The 21,927-nt window shown below is 39.6% G+C and overlaps 1 protein-coding gene across 3 annotated transcripts in view; it reads left to right on the top strand.

Moving 5' to 3' along the window:
• Nucleotides 1-21,927, top strand: part of hydin (HYDIN axonemal central pair apparatus protein) — an 85,236-nt gene that overhangs the window by 16,264 nt on the left and 47,045 nt on the right. For all 3 annotated transcript variants that reach the window (XM_034686565.1, XM_034686566.1, XM_034686567.1), the window contains exons 8-18: nucleotides 8,318-8,519; nucleotides 10,058-10,244; nucleotides 11,125-11,224; nucleotides 14,062-14,180; nucleotides 15,642-15,865; nucleotides 16,035-16,102; nucleotides 16,228-16,442; nucleotides 18,279-18,379; nucleotides 19,065-19,200; nucleotides 20,970-21,134; nucleotides 21,258-21,410. In XM_034686565.1, the coding sequence (XP_034542456.1) occupies nucleotides 8,318-8,519; nucleotides 10,058-10,244; nucleotides 11,125-11,224; nucleotides 14,062-14,180; nucleotides 15,642-15,865; nucleotides 16,035-16,102; nucleotides 16,228-16,442; nucleotides 18,279-18,379; nucleotides 19,065-19,200; nucleotides 20,970-21,134; nucleotides 21,258-21,410 (1,670 nt within the window). The remainder of the gene's footprint in view (nucleotides 1-8,317; nucleotides 8,520-10,057; nucleotides 10,245-11,124; nucleotides 11,225-14,061; nucleotides 14,181-15,641; nucleotides 15,866-16,034; nucleotides 16,103-16,227; nucleotides 16,443-18,278; nucleotides 18,380-19,064; nucleotides 19,201-20,969; nucleotides 21,135-21,257; nucleotides 21,411-21,927) is intronic.

The raw sequence follows: 21,927 nt of genomic DNA, 5'->3' as shown, positions 1-21,927 counted from the left end.
CATGGTGCTAAACAAACACAGGAGAACAGCATAGTAGCGTGCAGAGAAGGAGTTGAGTACACTCTTGTTAGATATGCATCACCTGGGTGGATATTCCACAGTGCACTACCCCGTTTTTACTGTGAAGCACTGTGTGTGTGTGTGTGTGTCTGTGTGTGTGTTTGTGTGCGTGTGTGTGTGTGTGTGTGTGTGTGTGTGTGTGTGTGTGTGTGTGTGTGTGTGTGTGTGTGTGTTTGTGACGGGGAATACAGTGGCATGCTGACATGGCAATTATTCTGTTATCAGTAGTGAAACTCCAACACAGGAAAGTCACCTTGTGGAGAAGTGTCTGATTTTTATTGGATAAAGGTGGAAAAGAGCTGAGGTGTTTTGACTTCAGATTCATATTCATTTACTTTGACTTTATCATTTGATGAATGTGATGCTGTTCCTCCGGGCAGAGACACCCAACAGAACATTTAGCTACATGTTCTTAATGATGATAGTTTTGAGTTATAAAACAGCAGGATCTGTAGGAAACATACATTTTCAGTGCCCTGTTAAATGTTTTTAACCTTTAAAAGGAGCAGGGCTGCTGTGTGGCTACATAAACAGGCTGGTCTGCTGAAGGAGTGGCAACAGTAGCAGTGTTCAGCAGCATTAAGCTTTTATAGTGGGAGGTTCCAGTAAAGGTCCAGAGCACCACTTACAGCCCATCAAGAGACTATCATTTTTAATTTAGCACCTTTCCCTGAATCCCTCATGCTCATGTATGTTTCAGATCAGCATGCTGCAGAAGGCTTGACTGCTGTTGGAGAATTCTGCATAGCCCAGATCAAGAGCACGTGTTGTTGTGGTGCATGTCAATTTGCATGTGCACCATACACATTAGACATTACATCTTTATTTCCTATTATCACTTCAAAGCCAATTCAGCTTTGAAAAGTAATAGTTTACTTGCTCTTTGTTAAAAGTGAGCAGAGACTTTGTGCTCCTCCAGTAATCTCCCCAACCCCCCCTCTCTGTCACTGCTGCTGGTTTAAATGAAAAGACGGACAGCTCTTAGGCAGCGCTGAGGCATCTGCTTTGACAGGGCTAGGGCACCAAGGGGACTTCAGCAGAGCAGCCTTTTAGAAAAGCAGCACAGGCGCACACAAACAGCAAGCAGCTAGACACACACACACACACACACACACACACACACACACACACACACACACACACACACACACACACACACACACACACACACACACACACACACACACACACACACACACACAATCTAAATAAAAGCACATCCTCTTACTCACACGCACATACTGCAGAGCTGCTGTTTGTGCCGTAATCAAAGGTAGCTGGAGGGGTTGAGAAGTTCCCTCGGTGTGTACACAGAAGAATTATGGGAAGATAAAGTGAGCAGGGGAGAGATGGGTTGGTGGCCAGCAATGATGAAAGCTTAGCAATAAGCTGCAGCTCTCCCTGCCTGTCAACTGCTGTCATAGCATCCGGATGCTGGGAGATAATTGCTCTTCTTTCTGTACTATTCTTTCCTCTCTCCCTCATTTCCTTCCATCACTCATCCTCTGTCCTCTATGTTTTCTCTCCCTCTTCATCTGATAGTACCTCACATGTATTTTTTTGTCTTTCTAGCAGAGGGAAAAAGAAGTGGCCTTCCTTTGGAGCTGTGCCAGGGTTTTTTTCTTCCTTTAGGCAACATGATGGCAATCTCTGTGATAACTGCCTTTTGGAAGCAAACATGAGATCGCCCTGAATTCTCATAAGTAAACGTACTAGAGGACGTGTCGTTATTGAAAAGATCTAACCAGACCTCATTCCTCTCAGTAATGTTGGTTGTTTCTCTCCACTGGGACTGGGGTTGATTTGTTGTCGATTTCTCTTAAAGCCAAATACCTCACACAGAGAGTTTAACTACCCTTGAGGCTTTCAACAGGAATGAGGTATCCCATGCCCCAAATTAATCACTTCTGCTCACCTGCCCCAGCCCGAGCAGAGATTGATTTCAAGGTTTTCTTTTTCAGTCTGGATTGAACCAGGCTTGAAACCTAATGGGATGGTAAACTTATGAAGCGCACGTTTCTTATTGTGGCAGATAAATCTTTAAAAAGTTCTCACTGCTCTGGTTGACTGTCAGTAAGTTTAAGTTTGGGACAGTGGCTCGTTTGTCAGATACATTGTCTCTTGGCTGTGTTTGATGGTGCTGTAGCGTCTTGTGAAGTGATGAAACATTCTTCTCTGGTGCTTTAGTCCAGAGGAATGTACTGAGGAAACAAGTTTGACACAGCCAGGTAGCCTTTTTTCTATGCTTGCTTGATAAAACCCCAAAACCCAGTCTGATATGAACAGTTTAAAAATAGTGTTATCAACAGGCTTGGTTATCCCAGACCATTTTGAGAATCTCCCCCACACAGAGGAGCTTTTCCTGTCATTTGACTCTTCTTGTGCATGAAAAGAGTGAACACAGACTTCTTACTTTGCCTATTTTTTATGATGAACAGCAACAAAGACATTTTAAATACATATTTCAGCAGAAGTTACATTATACCCAAGGACTGCATTTAGGTCTGTTACGGTCTCACAGAAAGGTGTTAGGAAAACAACTTAAGTTTTCTGGTTAAGTCAAAGATAAAACATTTTTTGGATTGAATGTAATCTTTGATAGAAAAACAATATACTAGTAAGTGTTGTAATACCAGCAGTGTACATCAAAGCCAAGCAGTGGAGGATCTGCTGTGTGAAATTTTACATGGAATACTTCCTGCAGCAGTGACATATTTGGAGCAAGAAGACTGGAAGGAGTTACATTGTCTGCATTTGTTTCTGAATGATTGCAAAGAACTGCAGTATCAAGCAATTTGTGCAGCTGTAACTGCTTGGTGTGATTCTCTGACATTGTCAACATACAGTGGTGGATAAATACCACTGCTTCATTACTTAGGTCAAAGTATAGATCCTTCTGATCAAACATTGAAAGTTGTTCAGTCAAATTATGACTTGAATTAAAGTACTAGAGTACTTGCTTTTAAAAATACTTAAGTAGTCAAAGTACTTTTTAAAATATCTCAAACATTTTTTTCACAAAGCACGAGTGCAGTCCAGAATGCATGGGTTTACATTCTGCTACGTTATGTTTCTCTAGAAAACATTATTTCATATGTAAAAAGGGTTTAAAATATGGCCATGGTGCTCAGGTAGAGAATCATCATCCAGAAGGCCATAGCCATCATCACCATGGCTAAATGAACAGACTGATCTAAATGACGTTTGCTCTGCATTTGCTCTACACTCAACCAAGATACGGCTACACCATTTAGAAAACCAAACACAATTACACAAACAGTTTACGGTCTTTGGGATCTGATTTCAGAAAAAAACAAAGTAAATGTGAGTACATTTACTTTGTTGCTGTCCACCACTGCCAACACAGCATATTTTCAAATGTAGCACTCCTCTAACTGAAAATCTAAATCACTAAATAATTATTTTTTTTCCGGGAAAAGAAAAACCTGAAAGCTAGAGTGGTGCAGGTGAGTTAGATCCTGAATTCTGATTGCCTCCCCTGAGATGGTTAGCCATACAGTTGAAGTTAACATTGTGACCTTATAGTAGAGAAAAACAGCTCTGTGACAATGCAGATTCTGGCATAAGGCATAACATACCTTCCTTTTCAAAGAACACCCTATGAGGAAATACTTCCTCCAGCTAAGTCCTGTCTCCTCAATACATTTAGGTTGGATAAAGAATTGTGTGTCAACTGAAATTGTTCCTTTTTAAATGTAAGCTCATTAAGAGTGATATAAAAATACTCCTGATAAAACACTTTCAGTACATGTCATTGGAACTGAAGTGTCATCCTGAAAGGGATTTGTCATTTGGTTTCTCTGTTATGACATGAGATAAAGTCATTAGAGAGTTGTCAGTGTAAGCGGAGAATGTCATGTTTAATCCCTGCCTCCTGCTCATGCTCATTTTAGGTTGGTTTTGATGTGTTTGTCCTCACATTTGTTTATACATGTGGAACTCTGAAGTTTGGATCACCTTAGGTTAAGTCTTTGTTAACAGACTGATGGTCTGTCACAAATAAGGTATCTAGACAATCCTGGCTAGATTTCTGTTGTTAGTATTGTTTCTGCCAACACCCTTGTTTTGCATTTGATGATGTCATGCATTGTTGTTGCCATGGAAACCAATCACTGATGAATGAAAATGTAGGCCCAATGAGTGTGTGTGTGTGGGAAACATTTGTAAATCTCATCAAACAGCTTACAGTCAGTCGTAGGGGATTGTACATACAGACAACTGGAACTCAAAGTCACTCATACTTTGATTCACAGTCAGTGAAGATTGAATGAGACTTAGTGGCTGTAAGGTAGTTCCATGCACCAATCAGCCATCAGTATGACCATCATGGTAAAGTGAATGCCATTGATAATCGCTTAAAAATGACACCAGTCAGTTCGTTAGGCAGCAAGTGAACACCGTGTCCTCAAAGTTGATGTGTTTGAAGCAGGAAAAATGAACATGAGCAGCCTTGACAAGGGTCTAATTGTGAAGATTGAGTCAGAGCATCTCAAAAACTGCAGTTCTTGCGGGATGTTCCTTTCTTCAGTGGTGAAAATTGGTGAATCTGGGGCACTGGTGGCCTAGCGGTCTAAGCTCCCCACATATAGAGGCTATAGTCCTCATCACAGAGGTTGCCGGTTTGACTCCCGGCCTGTCGACCATGTCTTCCCCCAATCTCTACTCCCCACATTTCCTGTCTCTCTTCAGCTGTCCTGTCAATAAAGGCGAAAAAGCCCAAAAATATAACTTAAAAAAAAAAAGGAAAATTGGTGATTCTGCAACCCTTACTTTCATGAGTGGCCAAGGCTCAAGTTGGAAGTTGACCTTTGTGGTCCAATTCAACAGGAGAGCTACTGGAGCTCAAACAGCTGAAAACGCTAATGTTGGTTCTGATACAAAGATTTCAGAACGCACCGTGCATCACAGTTTATGTGTAGGGGGCTGCAGACTAGTGAGGGTGCTAATGCTGACTCCTACCACTGAAAATGCCTACAGTGGGCATGTGAGCATCAGAACGGGACCACACAACAATGGAAGAATGTGACCTTGAGAAACATGACCGTGTTGTCTTGTTCTCCAAATACCCCAAATCATAATCCACAGCGTCTGTTGGATGTGCTGGACAATCAAGTCTGGTCCATGGGGGCACCACCTTGTAACTACTATAGGACTTATCTGCTGCTAATGTCCTTGTGCCAAATACCACAGCACAGGTCTAGTGGAGTCCATGTCTCACTTGGTCTGGGCAAAAACAGCCCTGACCTGATGAAAGGCGGGGCTGCGCAATATTAGGCAGGTAGTCATGATGTGATAGCTAAAGTGTGTACAGCAGTGTGTACCTGCAAATGTTGAAATGTTGATGATCTTTCCCACGGGCAAAGGAAGTACATTGTTAAGTGTTTAATTAAGGATGTCCTGAAGTTACTATTGTCTTAGCTTAGGTAATGATGTTAAATTTCTTTGCAAAGTCTGGCTAATTTTAGAAAAGCTAGTTCCACCTGCTTCAGTCCTCCTTGTAGGTTAATATCCATATGCCAGTACTATATTGATAGAGTGAAGTGGTTATTAACCATTTCAACCTTACACTCTAACCCTGCCATGCTACAAGGTCTGTCCACTGGGCTTGTCTACATCTGGGTAGTAGAGCGTAATAGCCCTGGATATAGTGGCAGGGAGCTGTGCTACAGTTTAGACACACTATTTGACCAGCATCCCAGGCCTACAATGAATGGAATATTGTTGATTTGTTTAACTAAACAGCAATTCTGGTAAAGACTAGTGTGGGTGACATTTGATCGTTTACTTTGCATATTTGTAGATTTAATAGTTGCTAAAATTGCAGGAGAGCAAGAAGTTGTACAGTTGCAGTTTTCTCTGCTTTTAATTCAACAACTAGATATATTTTATAAGCCTATCCAAAAGAGAAAACTAAATAAACAATTCTGCCACAAAATTCTGCCTTCGAGTAAATGTTATCAGCGGATATTAGCCAATGTCAGCTGACAGGAACTTTTGTATTGGCTTGTATGTCAGCCAGACTGAAAACCATAATCGCTTTATAGTTTGGCAAAGATATGATTGTAGTTGTGTCGAAGCACTTTCAGATTGAGATTTTTTTTCCAAGAGGGAGTTCAAGTTCTTTTTGTAGTTTTAAAATCTTTGCTTGTATGTATTGTCACAATACTATGTTACCAAATTCTAGGTATCCTTATCAAAAAATGGTCATCATAAGAAAAGGGTAAATCTGAATCTCTTTTTTTATACCCCCATCTGTCAAAAGAAATCAACAATTGAGAATATAATTTGCATTGAAACCCTAATAAAAATAAATGAAATGAATTATTCATGTCATGTGTGATATCCACACACATTGAAGCAAAAACAGCAGGCAAAAACACATTTCAACATAATCTAAAATCAAGCTGCAGTTTATTTTGAGCTTGTTTTCAGTGCACTAGGCTCACACTTTACAGCTGCATCAGTGTCAACCTAATATAGAATAAACAGTAACAATGAAACACTACTGTAATACTAGGCTCTAAAACACTTAAAGAGAAATACAGTTAAGAGGTATGTGAGAGGAGGGGTGCTGAAGGTACCAGTATTTGTAATTGATCTCAGTAGCATTTACAACAAAACGTTATATATTAAAAAAGACAAACTAATTGTAGGCCAAATTAAATAGGCTTATACTTACTTTGTTTGTGCACTTGGTGCACAAACACTGTGGGGAAAACAAAATTGTCCGCTTAAAGTAATTAATGGTAAGTCTCAATGGCTGTTATGGCCAGAGACAAGCTTTGAAAAGCACAACAGTCACAAAGGAGTGAAATATCCGTTAGACACATTGAGTTGCACAGCATGACAAATATCCTCCAATTCACTTTGATCAGAGCTTTTCCAGGTGATTTTTTAACGACCGAGGTATCTGTGTCTTCATTGATACTGGGGAAATATTATATCAAATAAATTATGAATCACAGAATCACAGGGAGAGGAGAACCATGTAGAGTTCAAAGCAAACTCATAATTCAGACATCCTCTTATGTTTTGCCCGGAAGAGTCACCAGCATGTGTCAAGTTTGAAGTGTGTCCCTACAAATGTAACCTCTAAAGGTATACAAATATAAAAGCATCCCTGGATAAGCAGTGTGTCTGAGGGCTACAGCCTCAATCCGTCTGATTTGAATGTAAACAAACATTCACTAGATTTACATCAGCCCTTGTTCTTGGTGGGTTTTATTCAAAACTTTGTTTTGCATCTTATCTGCTGCTGGTTATTGTTGCTCTTCACTCTCTGTCAGAAGTGTACACACTGGGATGCTTCCAAAGTGACTCATTAGATTAGAGTCTCATCAAACATAAAGTGTCATGCCACTTATGACCTGTGGCTAAAATATTTAGTCACTCGTGGGACATTATTTCGAAGTTCTGCAGTATAATTTAAACATTTCATATTGAATCAGCCTGAGATATTTAACTTTGCTGCAACTTAGAGAAGCTTTGGCAGCATAATAAAGTTGGTTGTTTTGGTTGCCAGATTTCCAGGATATTTTGAGCGCCATTTTAATCTCTTTGCGGAGCTCAGTTTGATCCAGATCCAGCCCTTCAAAGCTAAACTTTGCAGTGTGTCCTTGACTCCTCTGTGAGTTTCTCCTCTACCCACTGCCCACATTAGGCCCGAGACTCCCAGAGGAGCAGCAGTGGCGAATCAGAGGATAGAATTTTGTTGTGCTGGGCAGCTCACATTTGCCTGCTGTATATGCAGTATATCAGAGTTTAAGTGTCTATTCCCCTTGCAGCTGCAACTTTGGAGTGATGAATTAACTTCAAGTTAGCTTGCTTATTAAATATGCAGTTAAGGAAAACCATTGGAGTCCTTTGGTATGCATACTTGACATGACTTATCACTATCATGAATATAGACTTCTCAAGCTGTGAAATACAAATATGAAATTCAACACAAAATCACTCTATTGAGTTTTGGGGTTAAATTCTTCAGCATTGGAACATGAGAAAGAAGTAAAAGCATTTCAACACAGATTGTTTGTTTATTTCTAATTAGATTATCAGTCACTGTGTTCGCAGATTTGGCGGATAGTCTGAAAAATGTGTTAAAAGCCAACTTTCTCTGAATTCACTCTGCTACTTTGAATCCACAACCAGCCTTTAAAAACACTCTACTGGTCAGTACATCAATGTTTGTTAGTACGCTTAAGCATTCTTCTGCTTCTTTTGTGTGTCCTCTGTCCAGGTGAAGATGTCTACATCGGCCTGTATGGGGTCTGTGAGGAGGTTAACGTCCATCTTGACCCTGACTTTGTGCTGCTGCAAAAGACTTACATTTCCTTGGCCAGTATCCAAACCGTGTCCCTCATTAACAAGAGTGAGATACCTCTACAGTACTGTTGGACTACATGGCCCAGCCTGCAAGAAGAGGCCCTGGACTTATTGAGGTATAGATACAGATTATTTAACTCTGATATTTATTGAGTACATTTACAACCCCAATTCCATAAGAGTTAGGATGCTGTATAAAATGTTGATAAAAAGGAATTTGATGATTTGCTAATACTTTCAACCTTATATAAGCAGTTGAGACAGGGACAACATGCTCAGAAAACACATAAAGAGACATCTCTTCACTAATTAGGTTAATTTGCAACAGGTTAGTCACATGACCGGGTATAAAAAAGGGCATTCCAGAGAGGCTGAGTCTCTCAAAGGAAAGATGGGAAGAGATCCACTGGTCTGTGAGAGACTGAGTGAGGAAATCATTCAGCAATTCCAGAATAATGTGTCTCAGCACAAAGCAGTAAAGCATTTAGTTGATTTCATCATCTAATCTAATAATGTTATTACAAAATCCAGAAAATCTGTAGGAATGGCTGTACAAAAGGGACATGGCAGAAAACCGGTACTGGATGGCTGTGATCTTTGGGCCCTCAGTCGGTACTGCATTAAAAACAAACGTGACTCTGAAGTGGAAATCACTGCATGAGCTCCAAATCAGGAAACCAAAAGAGGAAACGATGTATAAACATGATACAGAAACACCGGTTACCTCTCTGAAGCGCTGCATCCTCTGTCCCGAGGAGGAGAGGGACCACCTGGCTTTTTATCAGCACATTTCTTAAGCCATCATTTGTGATAGTATGGGGATGTATATGTGCCCATGGCAAGGGTAGCTTACATAACTTTGAAGGCATCATTAATGCTGAATAAAATGTACAGGTTTTATAACAACATATGTTGCCGTCCAGACTCTGCCTTTGTCGGGGAAGACCTTACATAATAGAGCAAAAGAATGCCAAACTACATTTTGTACATATTAAAACAGCATGGCTCCATAAAAGAAAGGTCCCGATGATACACTGGCTTGCCTGCAGTGCTGTCTTTGGCACATCATGACACAAAAATTACGAGAAAGGAATCCTCAAACTGTTAAACAACTGAAATCCTGTATCAGGCAAAATTGGGACATTTCACTTTAAAAACCTAGAAACTGGTCTCCTGGGTTCCCAATCGTTTACAGAGTGTTGTTAAAGAAGAGGTGATGCAACACAATGTTAAACACGCCCCTGTCCCAACCTTTTTAAAAATGTGTTGCTTTTTAAAAATCTAGATTTTTCAGTTTCAACATTTGCGGTTGTAGAATTCTGTCCTTCCGATCTGTGTGTGTGACCTTTAACCTTTGGGTTATACAAAAATTGCTGGAATGTGGTTTTGATCACATTTTCTTTTAGAAGTATTGGCTGTGCAAGCCTCCTTTCTTCCTTTACTGGTGTCATCACATAGCATTTGAAATTACCTGCTGTGCTTTTTTCCCCCTTTACTACAGAATGTGTTGCCAGAAATAGCACAGGTGTCCATCACTTTCTTTTCTGTCAGTAACTCTTTGTTCTTCCCTGTTCCTCTTTTCTCTCTGTCCCTTCTCATTTCCCTTTTTGTTTTTTTTCCCTTTCACCTTCCCTCCCTTTGTTCTTTTCTCTAGGGGCAGCTCAGCGCTCCAGCAGAGGGAGGAGGAGGAGAAGGAGCAATTACTTTATCAGTGTGAGTCTGATCCGACAGCGATCCATCGCCTCCCGCTGCTGTCCAGAGCCTTGCAGGAACACAGAAGCCAGGCTGTGAAGGACCACCTCCTGTCCCTCTCACATAGCTGCATAACTGTGGAACCAGCGGTGTGTCTGCGTTACATCCTCTCCCTCTGGCTCAATCATGTGTTCAACTAATTGTTCTCTGATTTTGTTTAGTTTTTACCTTGTTAAGTGTAAGATCTCATGAGGATATGTCTGCCAAATGCTGATTCATTAGCTCATCAAAGGGCTCTTGAGTTATTTGGATGTTTAGTTTGATGAAGACTTTTCTCTACATATTATTAGAAATCAGAACAGACACAAGATTCTCCCAGAAACATTTAATCTGTGTTTAGAGCTGTCTCATGGAGTTAAGATTCAGCTTCACATACACATCCACTAGGACTCCTCAATGACAGGAGGGTCAGGGACTTGGCCCTTTTCTGCCCAGGGACCCTCAGGTAGCCTGACCTGTTCTGACACCCCTTCCCTTTTTTCCTGCCAGTGTCTCCTCTGCTTAGCTCAGCCATGTTCTCTGGCTAAATAGGGAGAGAGGAGGCAGGCGAAAAACGGAGGCAAGGGAGGTGGTTGGGCAGGTGGGTGGGGATGGAGAGAGAGAGAAACTGAAGGAGAGAGAGAGTAAACAGTTTGCAGGCTAGTCACAACACAAACTTTAGGAGGGTATTTAAGGGAGAAAGTTCAGCAGTCTAAGCACACATTCTCCCACTCACTCACCCATGAAAACACACATAAACATCCACAACTGTTTGTTATTAGTGGGCGTATGAGAGATTTAATGTGTGTTTAGCTAAGACAGAAAGAAAGGAATAGTTAGCTGACACGTGCAGTTGAGTTTCCTTAATCTTCTCCCATGCATTTACTTCTATATGACAAAATATGCATCAACAGCTTGCATGCATTAACTGCTTTATTTCCCTTTTGTGAAATAACCATTCGCTTGAACTCATGTCTTCACTTGACTCAGGAGGGTGAAATATGGCCTGATATGACAGCACAGTTCAGGATCGTCTTCAGGCCAGAGGAGGCCAAACTGTATCAACAAACCATTTATTGTGATGTTGCAGGTGAGTACGCACCGAGAGGATATAACACTCCTTCATATTCTCTAAACAAAACCCCAGAATCATGTGTAACCTAAAATATATCAAAGAGTGAATGATCAGTATCAGTTTATTGCTGTTTATTAGGCATTAAGTTTGTCAACACCTGGCTAAAAACCTGATTCTGATGTCTTGTGATCTGGGAACAGCAATGTAGGGTCCATCACTTTGATCAGCTGAGTTTTGGGTGGATTAAAGACTTCTGGTTATTACTGAGGTGTCTCCACATTCATTGGATTGATTACCATGGCATATGGTGTGAAACATCATCAGTTTGCTGATGACTTGACTTTCTATCATCATCAGACAAATGTTTAACGGGCCTACTATTTCAATTTCGGGAAACATTTCACCTACTTAACATCTGCATATTGAGGATTCATCATGTAAAATGTGATGCATACTTTTATATTCTTTTGGATTCTGCTCCAGAGGTAAGAAACCTCACCCCAAATCCTTTGGGACTTTTAACACAACTAGCAACTAAAAATCCAGTCTTGGAATATATCAGTTGTTAGGCTCCCTTCATATGTATTTATTTATTTTATTTATTGTCTTGCACTTATAAAAAATAAAATAAAATAAAAAATACTGCTCAGTAACATCAGCCAAGATATCACAGGTAAATTCAATAATAAAAATAACTACTAACTTTAGTGACACATATTGCGCAGGAGGAGCCAAGTGGCCCTCCTTATGAAAACAATCAACAAAAAGACAAAGCATTAATGTAGAAAAGAATATCTAGATCCAACTTAAAAAACAAAACATAAGGGTTAATAAGAGGGATTCATCTTAAAAACAATGGTGAAAACAAAAGAAAACAGAAAACAAACAAAGTAACAAATTCATATGTAAGTTAGGAAAGTAGGGAGAGGATGTGTTTGTAAATATGGCTTGAGGTCAGCATCATGTTGTACTGCTTAACTCACTAATAGAAAGTGTATGGTTTGTTTCTTGATTGAGTTAAACTTCGTGTTACTTGTTATTTGACTGGGTAAACTGTTCCAAAAGTGAGAGCCTCTGTATCTGATGGAAAACTGAGAAGGGATTGTCCTAAAAAAAGCTTGATGTAATTTGTTTGCAGACCTTGGAATACATTTTGAAAGTGAATGTGTTGAAAGAAAAAAATATGAATTTCAAAGATGGGGAGGATTTGTAATAACTGAAATAGGGGAGTAGAACTACTGAACCTATTGGAAAATGTGATAATTTTAATAAAACGTTTCTGCAGAGACCAAATACCATTAAGGTTACTTTCACAGGTGCTAGCCCAAATAATTTAGCAGTACTCTCCATAGCTTTAGATAAGGAGAGAAGCTATTGTAAAAACATTGTTTTAACACAGTTTGATCAATACTAACTTCATGATACAAGTAGACATAGGACGTTTCCATGCACTGTCTTACTCGTAGTTTGTCATGGTGGCTTGGATTTTTATTATTGAATGCTTTTAATTGAATATAATAATCCTATATGTAAGGATAACATTGGAGCTACTCCAGAATTCCTTCTGCACCACTATCGAACACTTACTAGAACTCAAATCTGGAGGGCAAAGAAGCTTAAAAATGCAGATTTAGTTGAGCGTGGAAGCTCTCATAATTATTTCTCTTTTGACTCAAATGTGTAAGCAGAGTTTGTTTTTTAATTTCATCTGTCACAAGATTTTTAAAACATTCAATCAAATATGCGCAAGGAAGATTCATTTTACTTCAAGATGTAAAATTTGACTCTTTGTTACACTTCTCCTGTGGTTGTAGTGTAACAACCACATGACAAAATGAGATTGTGGATCAGCTCAGGTTGAATGTCAAGAAAACACATTTTCGAGGTTTACTGTCACACCAGTTGTTAAAGTGAGATAACACTGTACAGCTTGTTTCTTGAACCAAAAACAAATACAGATGCGCAACATACATCTTTTCTGTTGTTTGTCCTTTAACAGTTAGAACTGATTGATAAAAAACTTCAAGCATGCTGCACACTTCTGCTGTAAATTGATGGCTTTGGCTTTTCATAAAATAATTTCCTTCCCCCAGCGGGTTGTTGCATACAAAGGCAGGACAGACATGTCAGGGTAGCAAACCGTGTCAGTCTGTTTGTTTACTGTCAGAGGACAACTGCTCCTCTCAACAAAACCTCTTTATTGTTTCTGTCTTCTTCAGCGTGTGGTATCCACAATCAGACTCTGCCAGTTGATGAACCCCTAAATCTTCCTAAATGTTTTAACCACTGGGAGACTCATTGCTACTTGATCTAATTTTCATATTAGACGATGCAGTCATGAGGCTTCAGTACAATCATTGCATCCTGTTGGTATAGTTAAGGGTTGTTTGGATATTTGCATGTGGCAGTCACGTGTATTGTCTGAGCCGGAGGCCAGATTTACATTAATTTTCATGTTTTCTAAAGCAGGTGATGGCCTGACCAGCCTAGGTCAATGACAGCAGCACTGCAGACTACTGTACCCCAATTCCTCACTTTGCAGAAAGCTTCAAAAGCTTACTAAGCAAAACTGAAGGAAAGACCTTGCATGCCCTTTCACAACTTCACAGACAGACATCCATAGAGGCTGCAGCAGAGCAAATGTTTAGAAACTATTTGGACATTTTGGATTTTGATTTGTTTTTCATGAAGTACTTTCAACTAACATAAAAGCAAACTTACTAATGCTCTTAGATAAATAAATCATCTTAAATAAGGTCAATACTATTTGAGAGATCAGATTTTTATTTTTCTGTCAGTAACTTTGTTAAGAATGGCTCCCTGTGTATGTCTCTCTGTCTGTATGCATTCAGGCCGTGAATCTCCCTTACCCCTAACAATAAAGGGAGAGGGTATGGGACCTAAACTTCAGCTCAACTGTAACCTGATGGACATGAAAAATGTATTCATTGATGACAAAGACAGATATGAGGTAAGAAATGTAAAAGTGAAATGTCCTGCCCCAACAGAAAAGCTTTTGTAAGGACATGCTGGTACTCTGGTGTGTGACATTCTCTCTTTTCCTTTTTGTCGTTTCACCTGGTTTACACTATTACCTGAGCAGACAAACATCTATGTCTCGATATGATAAAACAAAGAAAAAGAAAAGGCTTTTCTTGGCTTTGATTGAGTGCTCTGAAATCGTAGTGCATATATGCAAATTTTAAAAGCAGCTCAATGACTATGCTCTCTTTACAAGGCTCATGATGACTGTCAGCATTTAAATCTGCTTCTATGTTTAATGGTTCTAATTTTGTTTCAGCTATTGTGTAAAACAATATATAAGAACGTATTTAAATACATTTAATAATAAATATAAAAAACAACAATTGGTGAAATTTTTTAAATATTAAACAACTTACCTACCGCCTCTTTACGTCACACTTTGACTGGTTGAGTTCCCCATTACCAATATGGCTGCTGCCGCTGATTGGCTTCAAAACAGCGCTCAGGAACAGATGGGTGACGTCACAGATACTACGGCCATTATTTATGCAGTCTATGGTCCTGACCTGCAATCAATTAGAAAGTGCACAGTGTACCTTCTGTCTCTACCTCTCCAATACCTGTTCAAGTAGGATATGCACACCTATTCTGCAGAGAAACACACACACACACACACACACACACACACACACACACACACACGCACACACACACACACACACACACACACGCACGCACACATACAGTACACACACACACACTTGTATGCATACAGATGTTCTTGTAAGCCTATGCCACTCCTGTAACTGCAGTAACAGCAAATGTTCCTTTTAGAATGTTTTATCAGTTTAAAAGGTTTATAAAACCTGCTGATGTCATTTAGTCACATATTGTTTTTAAAAGCTACGTCACCAACAACAATTCTTCCCAACACAATTCATCTACTGTGAAAACTTCATTGCTGGAATGGCAGGGTAATAATTAGACTTCTGCGACTTAATTAAAGAAAAAACTGCTGATGAGGACGGTCAACATAGCCAACACATTATAAAAGAGACAAGAGGGGCGGGTAAGTAGATGTGGGCAGAGAGCACTGGTACAGGTGTGTGTGTGTGTGAAGGTGGGACTGAAGGGGACTAAGAGGATCAGGTGAAGGTAGTTTCTGAATGAAAGGATGCACAAGGCAAAGAATAAAGTGACATTAAACTATGGAAGTCAAAAAACACCTAGAAGTATGCAGATTGAGTAGTTTGACCTGCAATTTGGTGCTTCTCACTAAAATTAATGATATGTGCGATTAATTCTGATCAGTTAATCACTGAGTCTGTAATTACTCAGATGAATATTTTTAATCACCTGACAGCACTAGTACTTTCACATTACTCAACCATTGATGGCTGGGGCCAAGATTTAAGTGATGAATCAGTGGCTCGTTCTCTTTTTCCAGGTACTGCTGTCTAACACAGGACTGACTGAAGCCCCTTTCAGGTTGTCAAGCCCAGACACAACTTTTGGACGCTGTTTCTCCTTCAGTCCTGAGGAAGGCGTTATTCCCTCTGGGGCCAACCAGATTGTGACGGTGACCTTCCACAGTCAAATCTTGGGGACTTTTTCTGAAGACTTGCTTCTAACTGTCACAGGACAGCCTCAACCACTTACCTTAACCTTCAGGTGACGTTAGGGGACGGCTCTGTCTCAAATTGTCACAGAACATTCAGCTGTATCAAAGCAAATGTCATAAAGTTTACCCTCTGTACTAGATCCAGTACTTTTTAAAAATCTTTGAAGTTGCTGTTGTTTCAAATCTTTCTCAAAGCTCACGTCTTTGTCTCTCTTTCAGGGGTTGTGTCATCGGTCCCACATTCCATTTCAATATTTCCGAGTTCAATTTTGGAGATGTAGTTTTTGGTGCGTTGATATTTACTTCTTCAGATGCCCAAATACAAAAACTGCACTCAGTAGAGTTACAACATTCATAGAAAATACCTCTTACTTTAATTATCTTCGTCCTTCTTCCATACCTTTTTATCCAGGTTTCTCACAAACATTGATTTGTACCCTCTTCAACACCTCCTTTGTGCCCTTGAACTTTGCCCTGCGTGTCCTGGGAGATGGATCAGGGTCTCCAAGTGTGACTAGTTCCAGTTGGAAAGGTGGCACCACCAAAGACCTGCGTGCACATCCTGTGGAGTTCACCATCAGCCCTGCAGCAGGGTCTGTGCGTGCTATGTCAGATACCACCATTAAGGTACAGTAAAATAAGGGATGGAAGAAGATCCATTTATGTTGATTTTGCTGCCTTTGCAGCATACTAAGCCTTTATGAAATCTATCATAAAGCTGTACACGTCAGTGTGTGCTCACATTTCACACCTCATTCACAAAATGTAGCATGAAAATGAAGAACCGCATTCATACATTTTCTTAATTCTACTCTACTTAGAAATACTTCTCTATGTGAAGATTCTGCCAAGCATTGGTGATTACATTTTCTGTCTGACAAACTTTCTATAACTGTGGACTGCAGTCGGTTGAAACAGTTGAGTATATAGCAGATGGCTCTTAAAGGATTGGGTATGGCAGAAATAGCTGTCTTGAAAAGTTGGACACACCTCCAAGATTCTATGTGCTAGTTATGGAACTACGGCAAGGAGTTGATTCATGTAGCATATAGGAAACCAAGCACACTAATTATCTTACTAGCCTCTGGATATGGAAATATATATAAAAGTTACACATTTAGCTAATACATGTTTCTTTGGCTGAGTGTTATGTCTTCCTCAAAGATTTCCTTCATATTGAGGTTGCCATACTAACAGCAGAGGATCCAGAGTGCTGCTGTGCCAAGCCCAGTAATAACCCCTTACATAACTATCCATAATCTGCAACAGCTTCTATGGGCTAGTAGGTGAACAGGTGCATCTCAGTAAATTAGAATATTGTGAGAAAAGTTCAATACTTTCCCTCTGTTATTTCAGAAAGCGAAATTGAATATATTCTAGACTCAATAATAAACTGTTGAAAGCATTGAAAGCGAGGGTCATTGCTGAAAAGGCTGAGTGTTCATAGAGTGCTGTATTGAAGCATATTAATGGAAAGTTGATTGGAAGGGAAGAATGTGCTGGTAAAAGATGCTCAAGCCACAGGGGTGACTTCAGCTTTGAGAGTATTGTCAAGAAAAATCGATTGAAGAACCTGGGGTAGCTTGATATGGGGTGGACTGTGGCTGGTGTCACTGCATCAAGTGCCAACACTTACAGATGTCTTCAGGAACGAGACTACAACTGTTGCATTCCTAATATTAAGCCACTCCATCAGACACAACATCAGAACCATGCCACGCCACACTAATGCACTAATTGGTGGAAAAGTTGCCCAAACAAAATAGTGAGTCATGGACATACTTTCAGAAGTACGTGGACATTTTTGTATTTCAAATCCTTGTTATTTTATTTCAGAAAATATACCAATAACTTGAGATACTGGATTTCTCATTTTCATCAGCTATGAACCAAAATCATAAAACCTTAAAAAGGAGAAAAGGCTTTAAATGTTTCATTTTAAATTACATAAATATAAGAGTGTCTGAAAGTTTACCTTTTTAAATTAAAATTTTGAAAAAAAAATTTTTTTCATGATATTCTAATTTATTGAGATACACCTGCATTTCAGAGGACTGGGCCATCTTTGTTGTTTTAAACTCCTGCTTGATTTTTTTTTTTTTTCATTTTTTGATGTACTAAATTCAATGTTTACATATCTACTTGCTCCTACATTATATATATATAGATATATATATCTAACACATACATTTAGGTACCTTACAGATATGAGGTTGATATGACTTTCTTCAAACCTTCTTTCTTCATGAATACAAACAAGCATGTTACCTAATACGCACAAATTTCCCAAATGTAGGCTGCACAATATTTTTCCAGTATAACATTGTTTTTCTTTTATTTGCTTCTATCAGAGGACTCATTCTTTGGCCTCTAACCCTAATTAGGCTCACAGCTGTTCAATGAAGAATACTCAATGTATCATTTGAACCTGTTGTTTTGTCATTTATGTGTTTTATACAACAGTTGACGCTGTGCTCCAACACAGTCAAGAGATACCGGCTGGCGCTGGCGGTGGATATTGAGGGTGTTGGCGAGGGGATCGTGACTCTGCCCATCATCGCCAGGTAAGAAACACAAATGTATTTTTAAGCTGCACTGAATACTGACAATGTGGTTTGACTGTAAAAATTGGGGTCATAAAGTGTTTATTGGGTCATTTTTCCTGAGTTTGTGTTCTTGTGTTTCTGTTTTGAAAACCTCTTAACATTTTATAACCCTCCTTCTAAGATGGGATATCATCTCTTTTTTAAAACTCCGTGTCAAATTTAAAAGCAGGTCCTGATGTAGAATGTATTTGAACCGTGACAAGATACTGAAAACAGATGGGTTGATCTTCTTTTTACAAACTATGCTTTCTGCCTCTCTCATACAGTAAAATACCCTTTTTTCTGGCAATAACTTCTCCCGTGCAAACAGCTGTCTCTGATGCTTTGACAAGCAGTGAATGTGGTCCATTGAACTTCTATACAGGTGTCGACAAATCAGTGGAGTATGTGTTAAATATTCAGAACCTAATTTGCATAATAATGCATTCGATTGTCACCTGCACCATCACTCAGAACGGGGCAATGGTATCTGACTTCCTCACGGCAATCACAGTCATTGTTAATTTATGAATCAGCTCTAATTAATAGGCTGCAGTTTTGGCATGGAGCAATGCAATTACTGTTGTTAGTCGAAAATGAGACTATCCTCTCTTCTCCTCTGCTCTCTTTAACTGTTGTTCCCTTTATTTCTCTTTGTGTATAGATGTGTCGTCCCTGATATTGTGGTGGAAACTCCAACGTTGGACTTTCAGAGGTGTTTCCTGGATCACCTCTACAAACAGAAAGTGCGACTGACCAACACCAGCTCTCTGCCTGCCTGCTATGGCGTGCTTGACCAGGTTGAGTAGATCATTACAATACATTATTTACATACGTGTGCAAATACTGTGAGTGGCAAGTGACTTAAGTGATATCAACAAGCACAAAAGCTGTCAAGGCTGACAGGCATGTATAACTGACATGCATAATTTAAATCACTGGCTGATTTCAAACTCGGTACAACAAAATTAATAGGTAGAGGTGAGCAACTTGACCACGATGTACAGTAATTCCTTAAAGGAGTAGTTACACATTTTTGGGAATGACATCTTTTTGGCATGGGGAAAGCCATGTGACAAGATAGATCCCATTTCAAATCAGATTATTATAAAGCCTAGACTGACATTAGGATTGGAACTTTTAGGGTACACAAGGTAACAGAGGGAAAGTCACATTTCTCGCATCACTGAGAACGAACTCTGGGCAAGTCCTACAGGGAAGTTTGCTGATATGCAGACTCAGGCAGAGTGACCAATTTGGCGCTGAAACATCTACATCGAGCACTTGACAATTTCACAGTACGGGTCAGACCTTACGCTCACTGGGCATCTGCCTTGAAGTCTGTGAGTCTGAAAATGTGAACATTAGTTTTGGCAAACCTCTGCCCATACCAGCACCTCTTCACTAATTGGCATGTTAAATTAAATGCTTTATGTCCTTTGCTGAACTAAAGACAGATCATCTTTGGCAAGATTGACTTGATAAACTCAAACAGAATGCTAATGCCAGATTCAAACTTTTGAAAAGTATTTTTTCATTTAACAAGGATTTCAGACTATCGTGACTTCAAAAATAAGCTTTTCAGGGAGGTCTGGGTAGTATGAACAAGAAAAAGATAGCAGCACAACAATCCTGATTCTGTTTCTTTATTGGCATCTAGCAATTGTTTCCAACTAACTTGACAAACACCTCATTTAATCTCATCAAACTATCCTACTCCAACAACCTATGCCTTATACTCAACTATTTTCATACCAGGAGCAGTGACTTAGCGAAGTGCCAAGCTAAGCTAAGCTAAGCTAAGCTAAGCTAAGCTAAGCTAAGCTAATAGTCTCCTGACTCCAGCTTCATAATGACTGCACAGTCAGGGGGGCGGTAATTATCTTCTAGTCTTGCTCTTTTGTTAAGAGGCTTAACTTTAACTCTTGATGAAAGGATTGTCTCAATAAATGCAGTTAGCTGTGATATTAACATACAGTACATCTTGTGATGCACTTGGACACATCATCAGTGATAGTACCTGGGGTCACAGGGGGTTTTGGGTCTTTCAACTTCATATCCCCTCACCTAGGCGACTGGACCGAGAGTGATCAGGCCCTGTCCATGGCTTGTTTCTTACGTGCCCCCGTGATGCCCAGGAAACTATAAGCTTTGCGCAATGATCTTCCTGCAAAGCTCCTCCCTCCTATTTCAATGAGCATGCATTGAACACACCACCCCCTTCTTTGGCACTCCTCCACCAGTTCAGCATGTTTAACAGACTTCTGTAAATATAACTGAATATTTTAAGACTTAGTATCTGTTTCTGAGAGGTAAAAAGTAAGATACTTATGTTTAATTAAAATAATTAAGTCCTGGCTTAGAAGATGTATAAAAGAACCAAAAGACCCAAACCATTGTGTCTGCCAGCTGGCAGGTGTTCAGTGGATTGTTTTTTTTACAAAATTGGTCAAGGAGAGATTAATAAAATTAAGAGACCTTTAAGAGATTGTTGTTGATTTATCAGTTGAAGCTGAATCTGTATTTTTGCGTTAAAAACTTTGTTCCTCATCTGTGTCACATCATGCAGGAATATGAAGAGAGCCCATCACTGATTTTCGGTAGTTCCACACCCAGAGGAATTATTCTTCCTCATCGTTCAGAGGAGATTCCTGTGTTCCTGCTGGCTAAGGCGGTTGGAAGACTGCATCACACTCTACGCATTGCGGTGTTTGGCAGCATCAAGCCACCACTGGTCAGTTGAAGTCTGTCTGAATACTGTCTTATGGGCTTAAATGTGAGTCGATTGACTGTCTTGTGTTTTTTCTCTAAATTCAAAAGTTCTAAAAACTTCCACCTTTGTTCTTCTGTGTTTTAGGTGGTGTCCTTGTCATGTGTCGGGCAGGGACCAATAGTACATGTTCTGAACCCACGATTGGACTATGGGACTATACCGGTTCTGACGGACATTACGAGAGCCCTGCACCTGTCAAACCAGTCACCTATTCGAGCTCGCTTCACTGCACGAGTGGTAAAAACACACATAACAAACCTCTGTGCACACACCTCAGAGCAGCCACTCAGGCATGCATGTTCTAAATAAACAATAGGACATACACATACAATAAATTATGTACATGGTAACACTATATTTTCTGCAGATCCAGTGATATTGCATTCAGTCTACAAGCAATAGTACATTATATTTTGTAGAATTTTTGAAGCTAACTCATGAGCAAACCTTCTGACTGGCATTCCCAGCTGCTCTGAGTCTAACTAATAACACAATTAATTTATTCTGGGGGAAAAATGACCTAATTCAACTCAATCCACTTAATATTTGTAAAGTGATATTTCAACTGTTTTCATTTTAGATTGATGATAGATTATTGGTTTCAATCTCTTATCTTTTAAATGACATTTCAGCAGCTCACAATGATTCACATTTTAAGACATTTTATCATGTGTACTGTCTTTGCAGCTGGGATTTTCAGTATAAACAAGACACTTGAATTTTGTACTGAAAATGTTATGATACTAATGCCAGA

The sequence above is a fragment of the Notolabrus celidotus genome, chromosome 6, assembly GCF_009762535.1.
Source record: "Notolabrus celidotus isolate fNotCel1 chromosome 6, fNotCel1.pri, whole genome shotgun sequence".
Classification (NCBI taxonomy): domain Eukaryota; kingdom Metazoa; phylum Chordata; class Actinopteri; order Labriformes; family Labridae; genus Notolabrus; species Notolabrus celidotus.
The sequence above is the reverse complement of the archived record's forward strand: the minus strand, read 5'-3'. Positions and strand labels throughout refer to the sequence as shown.